We start from the raw sequence: 19,818 nt of genomic DNA, 5'->3' as shown, positions 1-19,818 counted from the left end.
GGTAAAAAAACATGTCATTCGAACACATAGATTTAGGTGACACATGCTTTTAATCTCAGCACTCAGGAGACAGAGGCAGGTATATCCCTGTGAGTTCAAGGCCACCCCAAGTTCCAGGACAGCCAGGGCTACACAGAGAGATCCTGTCCCAAACAAACAAACAAACAAACAATCAAAAAGTGAAAACCCATAGGTTTGCCACATTCTGGGATAGAAATGAGTGTGTGGGAATGAGGCAGGATTGGGCTAAAGCCAAAGTTACAAGGCTGCTGAAAGAACTGGGGTGTACTGATCCAAGCCCAAGTGGTCCAGAGATCCAGGGCAGCCTGCCCCTGGTCCTTTCGGGAAGGGCCTGCAGCATTAGCCGCTGGGGTATTGTGGAGGCTGGAAATTGATCCAGGCCTCTCTCCTCTTTTCTGAATAAGAAAGCACCCCATGCCAGGAAAGGGCTCCTGGGTCTCTATGGGAGTTTGGCTGAAGTCAGAAAAGCCTGGCACTCCTGACCCCTAGCCCAGCCTTCCTCTCCCCTGCAGTCACCTGATGACAGCCTACCCTAGCCTCCAACTTTCTCTCCTCTTCTGCGTTTTGGGGGTACATTATGACAGGCAGGTGCCAGAACAATAATGCAGCAGTTTTTTCCCCCAGGAATATCCGTACTGTTTCCTGTGAAGGCATACAGCCATATAGCCTTGTACAACCCAGGTCTGCAGCGGTCAACCCTGAACATGCTGGCCTCCTGTAGCAAGCAGCCTTTGTGTGGAGAAAGCCTGTGCTAGCTCTGGTCTTACTATCCCCAACTCCCCACGCTCAGCATGGAAACTAATTCTTAGTCCAGCCTCATGGATTTTCCAACTTTAGGTTAAAGCCTCAGAGTTACAGGGAGGGGTATGTGTGTGTGTATGTGGTGTGTGTGTTGGGGGTGGTATATATAGTGTGCATGGTGTATATGTGTGGATGTGTGTGTGTGTAGGGAGGTGGTGTCTATATAGTAGTGGTGGTGGTAGTATACGTGTGCTGTGTGTGTAGAATGTGTGTGGTGTGTGTGCTGTGTGATGGGGTATGTTGGGGGTAGTATGTGTATGTGTGGTTGTGTATGTGTGTATGTGGTATGTGTGTTAGGGGTGGTGTGTGTGTTGAGGGGTAGTATGTGTGTGCTGTGGGTGTTTGCTCTGTGAGTGTGTGGTATTTGTACGGTGTGTGTGTGTGGTGGTAGTAGTGGTATGTGTGTGTGGTGTGTGTGCAGGGTTGAAGGGTTATGCTGGTAGCAATGACAGTGGCGGCAGATGGTGGTGGTGGTGGCAGCAGCGATGATGGTAGTGGTCTTTGCCCAGAACAAGCTTCCCAGACTTCTCTTTAATCCATGGTGGTTTCTGCAGGGGAAACTAAGGCTTGGTAGGCTCACCCACATGTCCAGCGTGTGTCTAACCACTACTTGGCCTTACAGTTCTTCCTCCCGAGGTAAAATGATCTTGTGACCCTGGGCCCTTGGTTACACTCAGGACCCAGTGTAGCTTGAATTCCCTGGCCTGAGCAGTGTGTGGAGCCTGGTCTCTATGCCCTGCTTCCTGCCCTCCTTTCTTCCCCTCCACTCTGTCCTCTCTTTATGCCTCTCCCTCCCTCCTCTCCTGGCAAGCAGATTGCAATCCAAACTTGTTATTAACTTCTCCCCTGCAGTTGTCCCAGGGCCCTTCCAAGTTAAATATTACTCATGGAGATAGGATCCTGCTGGGCAGCACTAAGCCTGGACATGGACTAGTCTCTGAGAGGTGCTGGGTGGAGGCAGATGCCAGTCCCAAAGCTTTGGAAGACCCTGAAACTGTTGGTCATGAGGCAAGGGGGTACACCCAAGATCCTTTAGCCTCTGCCCTCCTCTTTGAGTTGCTAGGGTGCCTGTTTGATGAACTCCCCCACCCCCACCTCTGTTTTGCAGATCCTGCAGGTTGGTGGGCAGTGGTTCCATGGGCAAGGTAGGAGGAGTCAGCCAGAGGCCCCAGAGGGGCTTGAGCTGGCCAGATGAAGGCCTTCTCTTTAGCTGCCCATTCTAGCCTTATGCCAAGATAGGGGCAGAGCTGGGAACAAAATGTTCAGGAAAAACAGCTTTGTCCACCTCACATAATTTCTCCATTACCCTTTGGTTTTCCTGACAGGAAAGTGGATGCATGAGGGTGTGTTGGTTCAAGTACCTGGGTAGCCCCAGTAACTGGTAGGCATAGGGACCTGACTTCCACTCTCTCCACTCACCCTGCCCACTAAGGCTATGGTTTGGGGGAGTGAAGTTCAATAGGATGCTCACTCAGACCCAGGTCTCCCAGGGAGTAAAACTGTATTGACTGACTAACCAACTCATATTTTCTTCTTGACCACCCTGCTTTCCATTACCCTGCATGAGCTATACAGGACCCAAGTGCTCCCCTACCTCAAGGTCTTTTTGTTTGCTATTTTGCCTACCTAGAATGCCCACTCTTCAACCATTTTGGAGCATGGGTCAGATGAACCTAGGAGTGAGCCTTCCACCCCAGACTCAATACCCCAGTCCTTCTAATTCCACATTCTGACCTGGCCTAGGGTCTACCCAAAGGATCAATATCCCTTCAAGAACATGACTCAGGTGGAACAGGCTCAGTATTTGGACTGGGATCTCCCACTAGGCTGCTGTATACCTAGAATGGAAGAGAAGAACTGGACAGGACAGTACAACCCAGGAGGCCTTGCATAAAAGCCTCAAACTGACAGGTTGCCCTCAGGGCTGATGAAGCATGACCCTGTATTTCATCCTGGAAGCCGTTCATCTGTGAACTCGACACCCTCAATGGGAGGCCCCCTTGCTTTGCTCACTACTCCTCAGACGTCTCAGGCCTCCTTTCTGCCTGATGTCTAGAGAGAGGCTGAAGTGGGCACTCTCTCAGACAAACCATAGCTCCTCCTTCATATTAGCCACTTCCACTCCTGAGAGTTGAGCCACCTGGCTCAGATACCCAGACCCTCACTGGCTCTCTAAGCCTGTCTCAAGGGGCCTCTTCCCCAGCACTTCGCCTTGGATACACTTAGCACAGGCTGGCTGGAAAGGCCCATCAGCTGAGTACTCCTCACACCTGGTTGGTGACTAGGTCTGTGTGGGGCTCTGGAGACTGCCACCCACCTGCCTGCCTCCTGCCCAGACCTGTGGTTGTGCCTGTCGATGTTAGATAGAGGCGAGTCGGGACTTCATACCTGGAATCAGGCAGGAATGTGAGCCTAGAAACCACTTTCTTTCAGTCCCTCCCTGGCTCCCTAAGGATTGTCTTCTCCTTTCAGGGTGCAGCAAGACAGCCCCTAGTGTGGGCTCTAACAGAGAATCTTACAGCCGTGTTGGCTACTTTTCTACTTGACTCCTAGCCCCGATTTGGGTGGCAAGGATGGGCCAGGGGTCAGTAGGAAGCATGCAGGCTGCAAGAGAGAGCAAGCAAGCCCTGTTTTGAGTCTCCTCAGGGGAGGTAGTAGGGAGCATGTCTGGAGTGAGGGGGCTCTTTGACTGACAAAGCCTCCTTGGGTACAGAGAGGGATGAGGAGCTCTCAAATTGTCCACTCTTTTTATTTATTTTTTCACAAGAGGGTATTGTGTAGCTCAGACTGGCTTCAAACTCACTATATAGCCAAAGACAATCTTGAGTTTCTGATCTTCCTGTCTCTACCTTCTGAGAGCTGGGATTATAGGCTCATGCCACCAAACCCGCTTTACAAGGTGCTGGGGATAAAACCAGGGCTTCACGATAGGCCAGTACTCTACCTACACATCCACAGCCCCCAGGCACAGGAAAGACTTCTCGGTTCCTTCATTAAATGTCTGAGCCATAGTAAGACACGATGTTCTTTCTCTTCCTACAGGGAACAGAGAAGGCAAACCTTCTTACCTTCTCTGTTCTCAGTCTGTCCTGAGAGGGCTCCAGATAGGAAAATGGTGGTCCCTGACAGAGGCAGGCTGACTGTGGGAGACCTGGGCTGTGAGGAGGGATGTGAACTTATCTGCAGCCTGGCCAGGGCCTAGGGTTGGGATGGGGCCCTGCAGGGTGACCTGTTTTTCCCCTCACTTGAGGGGGTTGAATGTGCATGTGCACCCCTGCAAGCTCCTGGCAGGCCAGCTTCCCACTCTGGCTTCCCACAAGTCTGTGGGCTCCTCAGCCCCCTGCTGAGGTAGCTGCCTCTCTTGGGAACTGGCTTCTGATGCAGGGGCCATGGGGAGCTTCCCAAGCCAGACAGACTGCAGGCTGGCGCCGGCCAGCCCCTTCCTCTCCAGCCACTAGGGCCTGCGGCAGCTCAGTAGAACAGGGCAGCCGGCATGGCAGAGAGCCCAGAGTGGGAGGGCGGCTGCTTCTGGGTCACCTCCCCTGGGCCGGTGCCCTCTGCCAAGGGGCTCTGGCAGAACCACTCCAAGGGGCATGGAGAAGGATGGACGCTCTCCCCCGGGCCCCAACTACTGGGCCAGCAGGAAGTAGAGAGGTCCAGCTGTGGTCCTCAGACCTTGGAGTCTTGGCTTGGGGCTGCTCTGAGGGGGCACAGAACGGGGCCCAGGGAAGCCTCACAACCCCTGGGCCCCAAGCAGCAGCGCCTAGAGGCCTGGGCGGCAGGAAAGGGAAAGGTGACGTCATTGCCGCCTGGAATCTGCTGTTTGGAGGCGTCGCCATGGAGACCGGAAGGCTCAGGGTGGGTAAAAATAGCAAACCCAAGAGGGTGTAAGTTCCAAGAATCAGAGTCTGAAAAGAGAAAGGAATACAAGTTCTCGTTGCTCACGAGGACAGAGACTCCATCCTGGAGACCTAATGAGAGGGGCCATGGTACTTCCAGGCCTCTGCCACACTCCGGGCTTGTGATCTAGGTGTCCCTGGTACTATTAGGAGATTGTCCCCACTCAGGATATGGTATGAGATAGTCTCTCAGCTGGGGACATCTGCAGGCATAGAAAGCTGCTCCACCGGGGTGTCCCTTCCTCAGAAAGGGGAAGTGGCCAGCCCGCTGGAGGAGTTTAGCTTCCTGCACCTTCAGGCTGAACTCTGGCCTCAGGCAGACTCTGCAGGGTTGGGGGCAGAGAGGGAGAGAGCTTTTTGGCTTGGGCCCAGGTGCCCTTTTCCTGCCCTTTGCAGCAAGGAAAAGTAGCTATATGAGAAAAACACCCCCTCCTTGCATGAGCCAGGATTTCCCTCTGGAACAAGCTGGGATAGGGCCCAGTACTTAGAAATATCCAGTGCAAACTGTTTGCATGTCTCCGAAGCTGTGTTCCTGCTCCCCTGGGTGGGTGGGGGGGGCAGAGGGAGGTGTGTGTGTGTGTGTGTGTGTGTGTGTGTGTCTGTTGTTTGTCCTTACAGGTCCCCTCAAGTCCCAGGCCACAGAAATGCAGCAGTGGGATTGAAGGTGCAAGCCTGGGAGGATTCCTGCATCTCTGGGCTGGGCCCCAGGAATCAGCTTGTAGACTTAGCACCTGAGGGCTCCTCCCCAAGCAGCCGCTTTCCAGAGTCCCAGAGGAACCTATGTCCTGGCCAAAGTAGAATCTAGTTGCTGACTAGGTAACACAGAGCTTGAGGCCCCAGGACAACTTAGTTGCCCTGAGATGGACCAAGAAGCTTCCGGGAGGAGTGTCCTATGGTGGGTGGCTATCTGCTGCCCTGGAAGCCCGAGTGCAGCTTCCTTCCCCAACTCCCTCTCTCTCACTCTTACTTCCCCCTTGCCTCCCCCCTCCCTCCTTCCCTCTTCTGCACCTCTACTCTGAGCTCCCTGAAGTGCCATGTCCTGGGCATCTGGGCTCCTGTGTCCTTCATGTAAATACCACTGTTTTCTGATGGCAAGGGGGCCCCTTAGGCAGGAGTGGGGGCACCCCCTCCCCTGAACAGGGTCTGTCCTTTCATGCCCAGACCTCCCTTGGCTTGGCAGTTGGTGGCTGAGGAGGGCGAGGGTAAATGGAGCCCCACGAAGGGGGAGCTGTTCCCCCAAGAAATAGCTCGAATGCCTTATGTAACGTGTGAGCTCACTGCAAGGGCCTGCCAGAAATGACGCACGAGGGCGGGCTGGCGGGAGGGGGCCTGCTCAGGAACCAAGTGTGGCTCGGATTTATGAGGAGGCCCTGTTTCCAGGAGAGAGGGGCCTGGGGCCTGTACAGGGAGGAGGATGCTACAGCAACCCAGGGGTGCAAGGGCAGCAGAGCTACAAGCTGAGTCTATGGAGGCAAGAAGGGGCCCCAGAGCCTGAATGGGATGAGGTGCTGGTATTCTGGCTGGCCTGGGATGAGGGTGTGTCAGGTGGATGTGATGGTTGATCACAGACCCAAGTCTTCCCTGCTGTCTCCACCAGCCTGGTGCCAGAAGGAGTGTGGTTCAGAGGAAAGGGTTCCTCCTAAGTGACCCAGGACCTTCACTGGAGAAGCTCCAGAGGGTGTGGAGGGGTAGCAGGCAGCAGAGCTCTTTCCTAACCCCAACTGCCCTCTGCCACCTGACCCTCCTCCACCTAAACCAGGGCATATGCTTACTCTAAGAGTGACTCTGGTGGGACTGGATTCCGAGACCGATAGCTGCTCACCCCACCTTTCCTCTCTTATGGCTTCCTCTGCCTCTCTGGGGGCACATACAGCATTACCTGCCTCCTGTAGTGAGCAGCTCTACAACCCAGGTGTACATATAGGGATGGGGTCAGGACAGCATCTTAGTGATCATGCTCTGAAGGGATTTTAGGTCCCAAGATGGAGGGTGCTTCAAGGAGGCTATGTTAGGGGACGTTGGTGCTTCCTTGGGACCAAGACGATCAGTAGGCTTAGAGAGGTATTAGTCACATAGGAATCCTCTTCCAGAGCAGGACTGAACAACCACCTTACATTAGCAACTTCTGCTGGAACATCAGCTGTAGTGAGAGTCTCTTATCTGCTCACAGCCTAGAAAGCCAGCAGATCCTGACAATAAGGGGCAGAATGACGCTGGGCAGTGGTGGCCAGAGTAAGAGTACACGAGTCATGAGGGACCTGGTTCATCAGCCTGGGTACTTACATGTTAGAAGGCTAAATCTTGAGAGCCCCTGGGAGGATCTGAGGCCCTGATTTATAGGCCTGCAAGAGGAGAGTGGAAAGGAGTTGGGACTGCCTAGGTGCTCAGCATGGGACTAACCCACTAAGGGGAGAAGGAAGAGAGGAAGAGGTTGGGGCTTGCATGAAGACTTGGTCTGAGCCTTAAGGCTGAATTCCCTCTACATAAGAGAAAGATCTCAAGTCCTGGCCTGAGTGCTGGGAGGCACGACAGGTATATTTCATGGGTAAGAGTCTGCTGTAGGGTCTCCTCAAGGCCCCTGGAGTCTGACCCTGAAAATATCCCCTGCCCTGTACTCTCTTGGTGATGGTGTGTGAGCCCTGTAAGCCAACACACCTTGACTGCTCAGCCCCTTACTAGTTAGTGTCTTTGAATGTTTAGTGTGCTGTATGGACATTAACACTACCCTTTGAGTCTCAAGGTGAAATAAATCTGCCACCAGGGCCTCTGATCTTGTGGCACATGAAGTTCTACCATGATTCCCAACAGCACTGTAGCTTTGAGCCCTGGGATAGGCATTGAGAAGAGGCCTTAACAGTTGGAGAAGTAGGCTAAACCTTTATGTGACGGGGACAGTGCTACTGTTGCCCATGTGTCAGGCAATGCAACAGCAAAGGGAGCCCAGAGGATGACAGTGATGAGGGATGTACTGGTGCTGCCATGATCCCTGCCCCCTCTGCCCTGCAGCCCTGGGCTTTCGGCCCTCATGTTTCACACATGAACCCTTCAGCCACTTGGGACCACAGCTTTAGCCTTAGGGCTCAGGCCTGGCAGAATGCTGCAGGCCATGGGCATGGGGCGGCTGTGCTGTGATCAGCTCAGTGTGTCTGGAGCCTAAAGCAGGCGATTGCCAGCTAGGGGCACATTCCAGAGCAGCACAGCATGCTTCAAGGGACAGGGTCCAGGAGGCTCTGGTGAGACTGTAGGATAGGTGTCTGTATATGCTCTCCTCCAGGCTTTGTGAGCAGCTCCTTCAGCCTGGCCTTTGGTGGAATGCCACGCTGGCCATCCATAGGCTTTGGATACATCATCAGCTCCAGTGCCTAAGTTGCTCAGGATGGGAGCCCTCTCTTTCCTGCACCCTCATGCTGCACCCTTAGCCTTAGAACTCTGTATTGGGCAGATGGGTTGGATAAGGGTCTTCCACAAGAGAAGGGCCCAGGAACTCACCACACCTCCCCAGCTTAGGTCTGGAATAAATGGGCTCCTGAGATTGGCCATAGTCCCCTGCTGGGCCTCAGAGGGTGGTGGCACCATGGTTGCCCTCTCTAGGTTTGCAGTGATGTAGGCAAACAGGCACCCTTATTTGACACAGCAAAGAGGCCCTGTTTTTCTTTCTTTCCATCTGCAGGGTATCGAGGATCAGAGGCTGCTGGAAGTGGAAGGGAGCAGGGGCTGAGCCTAGTGCTGACTGAGTGGTCAGCTACTGCAGGACTAGTCACTACTGCAGGACTAGTCACTACTGCAGGACTAGTCACTACTGCAGGACTAGTCACTACTGCAGGACTAGTCACTACTGCAGGGCTAGTCACTACTGCGGGACTAGTGACTACTGCGGGACTAGTCACTACTGCGGGACTAGTCACTACTGCGGGGCTAGTCACTACTGCGGGACTAGTCACTACTGCGGGACTAGTCACTACTGCGGGACTAGTCACTACTGCAGGGCTAGTCACTACTGTGGGACTAGTGACTACTGCGGGACTAGTGACTACTGCGGGACTAGTGACTACTGTGGGACTAGTGACTACTGCGGGACTAGTGACTACTGCGGGGCTAGTCACTACTGCGGGGCTAGTCACTACTGCGGGACTAGTCACTACTGCGGGGCTAGTCACTACTGCGGGACTAGTCACTACTGCAGGACTAGTCACTACTGCAGGACTAGTCACTACATCAGGGCTAGTCACTACTGTGGCTTGTCGGGCTCACCCTCTCGTTCCCACCGATCACAAGCACCCATAGATAGAACTCTAGGACAAACCCTCTGTTCACACTTCCTGTGCATTGGAGACAGATCAAATTGCCTGTGGGATGCTGGGACCCACGAAATGACCCCAAGCTTGCTATGGCTCCAGGGCGATCCCAGGGGAGACAGGCATATACCTAAGACCACCCAGAACAAGTGACCCTGTATGGACAAGGTGGCTGACCCTACAGAAATTCCCATTGTGGGGGACATTCCTCCTGGATAGAATGGTGGAGAAAGAAACAACAGAGAAGTTCAACAAAACCAAAGTATCTTCTTAAAAACAAAACAACAAAAAAACAACTAGAAAATACAGAAATACAGATTTACGCAAAGAAAAAAATTTAAAATACCAATGGCTCCTTCACTCTACAAAACCCACTTTTTTTTTTTTGTATGTATGATGAAAGCTGTAAAGTTTCTAAGTACCAGACCTGGTCATTCCTTGGTGCTCGAATACCTGGCTAACACGCAACACCTTGAGTCTGATTTCTAGCGCCACACAGGCACATAAACTCAAAGTGCCGTGATTTCACTTTAAAACATTTTATGGAGGCTAGAGAGTTCGCTACTTGATAAAGAACACTTGTTGTTGCAGAGGACCTGGGTTCTATTTGGAGCACACACAAGGTGGCTCACAATTGTCTGTTAACTCCAGTCCTATGGGGCTTGAGGTCTTCCCTCTTCTGAACTTAACAGGCCCCAGGCATATACAAGATGTACAAACAATGATGCAGACAAAACACACACGAAAAATAATAAAATAAACAACCCACAAAATGTTAAAAATTATTTCCATTTTGTTCCTTCTTCCTGCCCCATACACTTCTGGGGATTGACCCCAGAACCTTGCATACTCTGGGGAAACACTCTACCGCTAAGCTGCACCCAAATCCTGTCTGTCACCTTTTGATGCAGGATCTCACTATGTTGCCTACATTGTTCTTGAGCCCCATGGAGCTCCTGAGCTTTCAATTCTCCTGTTTCTGCTTCCCAAGTGGCTAGGGCAGGACCAGGCTCCAGCTTCATTCTTCACCTTACCTTTTGTGTTTCTTCTTGCTCCAAACCAAAATGATTCTTTTTATGTAGGAACGTGAGCTCATTTTCCTTCTTAAAATTTTTTAGTTTGCTTGTTTTGTTTTTATTAAGTTGCATTTATTTATTTAATGTGTGTGCATGTGCATGTGCATATGTGCAGGAGATCAGAGGACAATTTTTGGTAATTGGCACTCTTTCCACCATGTGAGTCTCCTCGGTGTGTGTGTGTGTCTGTCTGTCTGTCTGTCTGTCTGTCTGTCTGTCTCTTTTTTCCTCTCCCTCTCCCTGTCTCTGTCTCTCTCCCTCTCTCCTCCCCCCTCCCCCTTCTTTCCTCCCTTCTTCTTCCTCCTCCTCCTCCTCCTCCTCCTCCTCCTCCTCTTCCTCCTCCTCCTCCTCCTTCTTCTTCTTCCTCTCTCTCTCCCCCCTCCCTCTCTCTCTTGTTTTGTTTTTCCCAGACAGGGTTTCTCTCTGTAACAGAGCACTGGACTTGCTTTGTAGACTTGGCTGGCCTCAAACTCACTGAGATCTGTCTACCTCTGCCTCCCGCCTGCTGGGATTAAAGGTGTGTACCACAGAACCTGGTGAGTGTCCGGTTTTAAGCTCAGGTCATCAGCCTTGGCAGAAAGCACCTTTTAGCCTCTGAGGCATCTCACTGTATTATTTTTAGCTTAGGGTTAGGGCTCTTCTTTAATTATTTTTATTTCATTTTAATTTAATGTTTTTATCTTTAATTTTTGGCTTTTTGATACAGAGTCTCACCAAGCTGACTCTACCTTCTAAATACTTGGGTTACAAAAGTATAGTATTATACCAACATTATTATTATTATTTTTAAAGAGAGGGTCTTACTGTATAGCCCTGACTGTCATCAAACTTACGGAGATCTGTCTACCTTTGGCTCCTGAGTAGAATTAAAGAAATGCACCACACTCAGCCTGTTTTATTCTTGGTGGTGTTGGGGATTGAACCCCCAGCTCCACACATGACAGGCAAGCACTCTTCCATTGAACTATATCTCCATCCCATTTATTTAATTTTTACCAATGAAATACAGATACATAGAAGGACCAAAAAAGAGCCAATGAGATGGCTCACTGGGTAAAGGTGCTTGCTGCCAAGCCTGATGACCTGAGCTTGACACCTGAGACTCACATGGTGGAAACAGACTCCTGAGAGTGACCTCTGACCTCCACGTGTGCGCCTTGACACATGCACACAGTAAGAATGAAGTAGCTGGGTGGTGGTGGCACGCGACTTTAATCCCAGCACTTGGGAGGCAGAGGCAGGCAGATTTCTGAGTTCGAGGCCAGCCTGGTCTACAGAGTGAGTTCCAGGACAGCCAGGGCTATACAGAGAAACCCTGTCTCGAAAAACCAAAAAAACCAAAAAAACAAAAAAACAAAAAAACAAAAAAAAAAGAATGAAGTAAATTCTTGTATATACTTAAAAGCCCCCAAAATTGGGATATTTACATGATGTACTTACTGTAAACCTCTTTTAGATCTTCCCCCTATGCCTTTTTTTTTTTTTTTTTTGATGTTTCAAGACAGGGTTTTTCTGTGTAGCCCTGGCTGTAGACCAGGCTGGCCTCGAATTCAGAAATCCACCTGCCTCTGCCTCCCAAGTGCTGGGATTAAAGGCTTGCACCACCACTGCCTGGCATCTTCCAGTTTCCTTAAGCAGTTTCCTTCAAGTTTTTCGAAGATTTTTGTCTGACCACTCTATGTATTACGAGTCTCTTTCTAGCTGCTGAAGCATGGTAAGATATAACTGAGGGGTGAGGGTCTGTTTGTTTGTGTGTTTGGTTTTTTGTTTTGTTTCTGAGATGGTTTTTCTGTGTAGCCACGGGTGTCCTGGAATTCCCTTTGGAGACCAGACCTCACCTGCCTCCTGAGTGCTGAGATTAAAGTGTGAGCCACCACACTTACCCAATGCTCTCCACCTACTTTGCTTGCTTTCTTGTTTCTCCTCCCAAATGAGCAATTTCATAAATATTATTCACTGCTGAGCCAAGTAGTAAACTCTGCTTGTATCTTTCTCTTTGTTTTTTCCTGAAGTTAGTATTCGCTTTGCTTTCTTTTTTTAATCTCCTGAGTTTTCTCTGGGTCCAAGGTAATCTCTCTCAGATCTTCTAACAAGCTCTCCACCCAGTCTGAGACAACTAGACAATGCTGTCTGGTTCCATATTTTCTTGGATCCTTCTATCCTCTATATTGGTCCGAGCTGACTGTCCTCAGGCTGGATAGCCCTTGCCGTGTTCTTGTCTTGACAGAAGCCCAGTCCCAGCTACTGTTTCAGAACAGACACTTGATCTCACTCCATCCCACCCTGGCCTTAATCCTTACCCTCACTGGATGGGAATCTCCTCCAGGGCTCATGCTGAGAATCTGGTCTTCATTCTTACAACTGTGGCTTGGGTAGATCCTGTGCTTATTGCTACCTCTCCTTGTACATTTTTGTTGAATGTTTAAACAGCACATTTTCCTCCTGGCATATTTATTTTTTGTTTTGTGCTTGGACTGAGAAGGGGACCTTGTACTGTCTTGGTTGAGCTGTAGCACATGCTCTGGTGCCCTGTATGTTCCCATAGGACCCACAGGAAGACTTTCTCTAGCCTGTCTAGACTGTTTTGTTGTTCATACGCACTCGGCAGAGATGGAGAACTCAGCCTGCCTCACACAATAAGGTTTGTACTCTGACATAATCTCAGACTTACAGATATGCTACAGGAGTAACTCAGGAGTCCATCATTCTGACGGTCAGTGGCTAACATGGCAATTCTCCATACCCCAAGGACAATTTTTTGTAATACCCTAACAGGGCCATCCAAAGCAGGTCATGTTGGGACTGAGACACAATCCAGGGCTCCCTGGTTGTCCCAGTAATGCCTTTTGTTTTGACAAGATAGGTCAACCTGTCAGGAGTACATGCTAGACTGAAATGTCGTTGTCTCTTTGTCCTGGTTAGCCTTCAACATTGCTGGTCTTTCCCTCCTTAGAGTGTCCCTGATGCCTATAAAGGCTCTCCTGAGGCTTCCACGGAGAATGCCCAGATCTGTATGATGTCTCATTGCTGACGACCTGTCATAGATGTAGGTTGTGGGTCTTGGAGATAGTGACAGAGTGACAGGGTCTGTTCACACTGTAGAGGTGGAACAGCAATTTATTATTACTTATAGGATCCACTCTAGTGGCTCAGTTAAAATAGTAGCTTCTAGAATCTCTATTGGGAAATCACTCTTTTCCTTGTGTAACAAATAAGTGGTTTGGGAAGGGAGGGTGCTTTTAAATATGCAAATGGTTCTCATTTAGCCTTTAAATATTATAATTTTAGTAAATATTAAATGTGTATGAACTTGTAATTTCTTATGTTACTCTGTGATTACTACCTATCCCTGATATCCATTACACCATCTGATCTGGCTAAGGGGAGCTCGCCCAAATCCTCTCTGTGTGCCCTGTTCATGCCTTCATTCTTGGGAAGTCTTCCTTCTCGCCTGTCCCAGGCTCACCCCTGCTTCTCAATGTTTCTCCCCAGGTTCTGGGTCTTTTCTTCGGGAGACTGGAATGCAGAAGCCAAGGTTTGTGCCTTGCATTGCTCTCTGATGCTCAAAGACTGATGCTTGGAGCCCCTCCTCCAGTGGATAAAGCCAGGAGTGAAGGCCATGTTTGTGCAAATGCATGTTTATAGGTATGATGGGAAGTCACACGGTATCACCTGACCACACATGGTTCCCTTCCCTCTTTCTCTTTATAGTCTTTAATTCATAAGTTAGCATACAAAGTAATGAGTTTCATGGTACTTTCATACACAGGTAATTCTCCTTTCCCACCAGTCCCTGGCCCTAACTGACACTTGTCCAGGGAGATCAGCAAGTGTGCACATATAGAAGGGGGACAAGCATTTGACCAGCTGTCCAAACATGGCAAGGTCCAGGCAGGGAGCTTGGTGGGCCTGGTAAAGTTGGGTTCTTACTTCTGCCTGCATGCTGGAGGTCCTCTAGGCAGGCAGGCACCAAGCCTCCAATTCTTCACTTGACATGACTGTGCCTAAAGCCTAGATGCTCCATTTACCCTCATGGAGACCTGGCCCATAGCATGACTGTGTCATGGGCCAGGACAGCTGTGGGAGGAGTTGAAGGAAGAAAGCCAGCAGGTGGAAAAACCTACACTGAGCTTGGGGAGCACATGGAGCCCTGCTAGCTCTATCTGTCACAGCTGCCCTGACTCCGTGGATCCGGCTGCTTCAGAAACTCAATCCTCTTGAATGGAGGGGAAATCTTCGAGACCACTGAGGTCAGAAGCCAGAGAAGCCAGCCAGAGACGCCCCATGTTTTCTAGGGCTCTTTACCCTATACCTCCTTCCTATATGCCCTTTAGGGACAAAATACCTTTATGTTGTCCTGGCCATGGCTGCTTCACTGGGTTCTGCACCTAGGAGTCAATGCTAGTCCCTGCTTGGGTCTTGAGATAGCTACAAGATGCATTTAGCATCTTTGAAAGCACTGGCCACCCAGACTGGTGCCCAGGGCCCCACTAAGATAAAGATCATAACTTCCTTGTTTGTTTGTTTTGAGATGGATCTCACTGTGTAGGCTAGGCTAAGCTGGAACTCAGCAATCTGTTTGACTCTGTTCCCAAGTGCTTGAATAAAAAGTGTGTTTTAGCATGCACAGATCATTCGAGGGCTGTCTAAGTCACCTTCTTTGGATTACAATTTGCCTGAATTGAATGGAATATAATCCCAGGCAAAGAAGTCACTCTCTCAAATGCAACATTAATGTGTATGGAGTCTGCGTGATGGCAGGCAAAGCTATCTACAGGGATACAACTAAGTCTCTTTTGTTTTGTAAATATTCCTTTCATGAAATAATCAGCTGTCTTTAAAAAAAAAAAAAACCCAACTGTTTATTTTGCTACACTGTAAAAAGATTTTTAAGTTGTGGGGAGGCTCATGGCATAGTGCGTGTACAGAAGTCGCAGGCAAGTTAGGGGAGCCATTTTTCTCTTTCTACCCCAGACTATCAGCCTTGAGGGCAACCATTTACCTGATGAGCTATCTTGCCAATCCCTTGCCCATTGTCATATGTATTGACAGGAAAGACAGCTAAGACTCCTCATTATGAATGAAGTCAGAAGAGTAAAATGGGAGCCTGAGTTATGCTAACAAGGAAGGATGATCCTCTGGGCACCATGGGAATGCAGGATCAGACGTTTGTCTTCATATAGGGAACTATCTAGCTTCCAGACTTTGAATATCAAGGCCTGCCTTGAGGTAGGGGCAGCTGAGGCTTGCTTGCACAGAGATGCCTGGCCAGCCCCAAGGTACCTGGTGTCTAGGAGTGTTGGTTTGTGTCTGTTCTGGTCTTACCCAGGAGGTCAGAAACTTGTCATAAGCTGAAGAAAACCCAGGCTGCTCTGGGTAAGGCCCTCCTACTTCACCAATCAGGAAAGGCCTGTGCCCAGGTCAGTTTGAGGCCCAGGGTCTTGGGGGAAATTTCCCACTTCTTCACTTAAACTGTCCTTTAGGGTCTGGTTTTGAATCCTTATGTCAGCCCCCTTGTTATATTACCTACTTTGGGTGACCCTCTGCAAGACTGCCCTACTCTGATCCCATTGTATAGCCAATATATGGAGGGCCAGCGTTGTCCTACTCAGGCCGTAACCTAGATACCTGATATGCAGATGGATATTTGGTTCCCAGTTCTGGAGGCTACAGGGTAAGGATCATAGCAGCTGCCAGACTGAGAACCACAGAGATCTACTGTCCAAGATATTGGCTAATGGCTGGCTCAAGAAGGGTCAATAGCTACTAGGCTCAGCTTCTTCAGTGCAGGATTAGGTTCCAAAATTCCCACCTCACAGAACAAGGTCCAGTAGACAGATGTTGCTGGTACCTATATCACTGGTCAGAGGCTGGGTCATAGTTCATGGGGTGATTGGTGTTGCCTGCCAGTGACACAGGGACTTTCTACAGCTGCCCCTCCTCTGCATCTCCGCATCACTAGGTCATGCTGTGAGCTCCTAGGTTCTGCAATTCTGTGTCATTTTTGAGTGTGGAGTTCTGTATATCAGGTGGTACCCTCACTATACATGGAAACCCAGAGGTACTTGGGGCAGTCCTTCTGCTCTGGAGACCTTGGGTGGTTCTTTGTGAGGTCCAGACTGTGTAGGCACATGGGTTTTTGTGCTATCTTCTCATCATAAGAGTAACCTGGCATGAGTTTTCTGTGTCCTTTATGTAACCTGAAATGTGTGTTATGTTGCCCCTATCATATGGGGACAGGAACTTCGGTGGTGTGGAGACCCTAGGATGCTTTGAGACATTCTTGTATCAGAACCCGAATGTTTTGTGGCATCCTTGCTATGAGGGAGGGCACCTGGGTTTTGTTTTGTAGCGTCCTTGTTATGAGTGTCTCGTGGAACACGATGTCCAGCAGTGTGAGGAGTGAAGGTCTTCGCAGTGTCTCCGTAGAATGGGAACCCCGGGATGTAGGGCGGCAGCGGCGCAGATCTACTGCGGACTGCCACTCAGCTGGCCTGTGGTTGTGGCAGGGACCTTGTGGGTTTCGGGGGCCACAAGACCGCGGTGGCAGCAGAGCTGGAGTCTTCCCAGTCGCGCAGGAAGCGGCCTCGGCCGGAAGGGGGGCCCCAGGTGTCTCCGCTGCGGCCGCCTCCAGTGGCCTCCACAAGGCGGGGCCGAGCGGGACCGAGTAGGGCCGAGTAGGGCCGAGCGGGACCGAGTAGGACCGAGTAGGGCCGAGCGGGGCCGAGCACTGCCGAGAGGCGCCGAGCTTCGGTACGGGGGACCCGAGCGGAGTCGAGCTGTGGGCGGACAAAGCCGAGCTTGGCCGAGTCCGGTCCGGGCGTAGCCGAGCGCCACTGAGCCCGGGAGGGGGAGCGCGCGTTCTTGGAAGAGCCCGCCCGGAGCTGGTCACATTCCTGGCCCTCACTCCGGCTAAGGCGGACGCACAGCAACAAACAACGCGGGAGGCGGGGCTGGCGCGGGCGGGGCGGGGCGGTACGGGGCGGGGCGGCGCGCGGCGGCGTGAGCTCAGCTCCCGGCGCTCAGTCCGAGCCGGAGCGAGCCGCCGGGAAGATGTGCGCCGAGTGCGCAGAGCCCCGCGCCGCCGCGGCGCTCTGAGGCCGCGGGCCAGAGGCGCCTCCGCCGTCCCGGGAGCCGCGCGCGGGTCAGCGGGCGGCCGGGAGCCGGCAGGCGGCCGCGCGGGCGGGCAGGCCGCCAGGGGCCGGCGGCGGGCGCGACGCGGCCGGTCAGCACCGCCGGGACGAGCCGAGCGGGCGCCGCGCGGTGGGAGGAGCGGGGCAGCGGCGGCGCGCCGCGCGAGGACGGCCCGGCGGGCCCCGCGCCCGCGCCCCCGCTCCTCCCGGGCCCCTCGGCCTCGGCCGCCGCGGCGATTCGCGCCTCGCGGCGCCGGCACCTGCCCGCGCGCCCCCCGCGAGCCCCGGGCCCGCGAGCGTTGGCGTTGGCGTTGGCGGCGCGCGCCGGGGCATGCCCGGCGCCTAGAGCCCGGGGGGCGCGCGGGGGGCGCGCGGGGGGCCCGGGCGGCGGCGGGCGCGGCGCGGGGCGCGTGGATGTGGCGCCGGGCCCGGGCGGCGGCGGGCTCCAGCGGCGGGACCCCTTCGCCCCGCCCGCCTTCGCCTTCGCGCCCCCGGGCGAGGCCGAGGCCGGGGCCGTGATCGGCCGTGAACCGGCGACGGGGGGCGGTCGTGGCCGCGGTCGCGGGCGGCGGCGGGGTGCGCGGGGCGGCGGCGGAGGCCGTGGGGGCCCGGGCGCACGGGAGCGGGAGCGGCCGGGGGAGCCGGATCGCACCATGGAAGCTGCAGCGGCCGGCCGGGGCGGCTTCCAGCCGCACCCGGGGCTGCAGAAGACGCTGGAGCAGTTCCACCTGAGCTCCATGAGCTCGCTGGGCGGCCCGGCCGCTTTCTCGGCGCGCTGGGCGCAGGAGGCCTACAAGAAGGAGAGCGCCAAGGAGGCGGGTGCGGCCACAGTGCCGGCGCCGGTGCCCACTGCCGCGGAGCCGCCGCCCGTGCTGCACCTGCCTGCCATCCAGCCGCCGCCGCCCGTGCTTCCCGGGCCCTTCTTCATGCCGTCGGACCGCTCCACCGAGCGCTGTGAGACCGTGCTGGAAGGGGAGACCATCTCTTGTTTCGTAGTGGGAGGTGAGAAGCGTCTGTGTCTGCCGCAGATCCTCAACTCGGTGCTGCGCGACTTCTCACTGCAGCAGATCAACTCGGTGTGCGATGAGCTGCACATCTACTGCTCGCGCTGCACCGCCGACCAGCTGGAGATCCTCAAAGTCATGGGCATCCTGCCCTTCTCCGCGCCCTCCTGCGGGCTCATCACCAAGACGGACGCCGAGCGCCTGTGCAACGCGCTGCTCTACGGCGGCGCCTACCCGCCGCCTTGCAAGAAGGAGTTGGCGGCCAGCCTGGCGCTGGGCCTGGAGCTCAGCGAACGCAGCGTCCGCGTGTACCACGAGTGCTTCGGCAAGTGCAAAGGGCTGCTGGTGCCCGAGCTGTACAGCAGTCCCAGCGCTGCCTGCATCCAGTGCCTCGACTGCCGCCTCATGTACCCGCCACACAAGTTCGTTGTACACTCGCACAAGGCCCTGGAGAACCGGACCTGCCACTGGGGCTTCGACTCAGCCAACTGGCGGGCCTACATCCTGCTGAGCCAGGACTACACGGGCAAGGAGGAGCAGGCCCGCCTTGGCCGCTGCCTGGACGACGTGAAGGAGAAGTTCGACTATGCCAACAAGTACAAGCGGAGGGTGCCCAGGGTAAGTGTCCCCAGGTTGGCAAGCTATGCCCAAGGTGGGTGGGTGGGGTCCTTCTGCTCTGGAACCTCTGGGTTCTAAAGGTTGGGGCTCGTGGTTCGACCTTATCTGGCTTTGGGTTGTTTTGATTTTAGGAAGTAGGGGGCTTGTTCGTCTTTTGTGGGTAAGGCCATAGGCCATCTTCGTGTTGTCTGTGCGCTGCACCTATGGAGTAGAGTGAACGGGAAAGCCCTGTCGGGGCTCATAGTCCTTGACCATTCAAACTAAGCTCTGAAGGTCTGAGAAAAGCTACCTCAGCTCTGGGGGGGTTAGAGTGCCTGGACCGAGGCTGTGACTTTCTGGCCCATATTGCCCTGGGACCTTGACAGAGTTGTCCCCATGAGAATGAAGTTTGCCCCCTTTCTCTCTGATGACCAGGATGCTTTCCTGTGGTCCTCAGCTGAATATCCATGCATGTTTACTGCCTCTCCTGTTTTTTCTTTAAATCGTGGGGCACAGACAGCTAAAGTGAAGCTAGTTAGCTGTCTTGGCAGAGACTTGGCACTTGCAGTCCCTGGAGTCTCCCGTTTGTGCATGTGGAAGGCCACTTTGGCGTGGTCAGCGGCCTGCTGGAGTTGCTGATGGTCTGCAGTTTATTTGGACTCACCCATTTCCTTGTGCTGCTCTTGTGCTTGGTGTGGAGGCCTGTCAGCCCAGGCTGTGTTGTATGTTAGTCAAAGAAAGCTTTGTGAGATCTGTTTGGGCATTTCCTGGGCCACTTGGTACCTAAATCATTCACTGGAGTCCACAGGAAGTTTCTTTGCATATGCATCCTAAGTATCTTTAACTTTTAAATATCCAGGCTTATTAAATTGCACACACAGAATGCTGCATTGGCTCAGCTATTCTTGGGAGACCTAATTAATTCAGCTATTGCATCAAACTTTTTTTTTCTAAATCTGTGAATAGATGCTGCAGCCCGGTTTTCTCTGGGC

The 19,818-nt window shown here is 52.9% G+C and overlaps 1 protein-coding gene across 2 annotated transcripts in view; it reads left to right on the top strand.

Annotated features, from left to right (window-relative positions):
* Positions 1 to 17,657: 17,657 nt before the first annotated feature.
* Ski (SKI proto-oncogene) overlaps positions 17,658 to 19,818 on the top strand; it is a 65,751-nt gene continuing 63,590 nt past the window's right edge. The window contains exon 1 of one of the 2 annotated variants that reach the window (XM_031379739.1): positions 17,658 to 18,847. In XM_031379739.1, the coding sequence (XP_031235599.1) occupies positions 17,879 to 18,847 (969 nt within the window). In that variant the 5' untranslated portion in view covers positions 17,658 to 17,878. The remainder of the gene's footprint in view (positions 18,848 to 19,818) is intronic. The other variant, XM_031379738.1, reaches the window with a different exon arrangement.

This window comes from Mastomys coucha, unplaced genomic scaffold, assembly GCF_008632895.1.
Source record: "Mastomys coucha isolate ucsf_1 unplaced genomic scaffold, UCSF_Mcou_1 pScaffold18, whole genome shotgun sequence".
NCBI classification, from domain to species: domain Eukaryota; kingdom Metazoa; phylum Chordata; class Mammalia; order Rodentia; family Muridae; genus Mastomys; species Mastomys coucha.
This window is presented reverse-complemented; position numbering and strand designations above follow the sequence as displayed.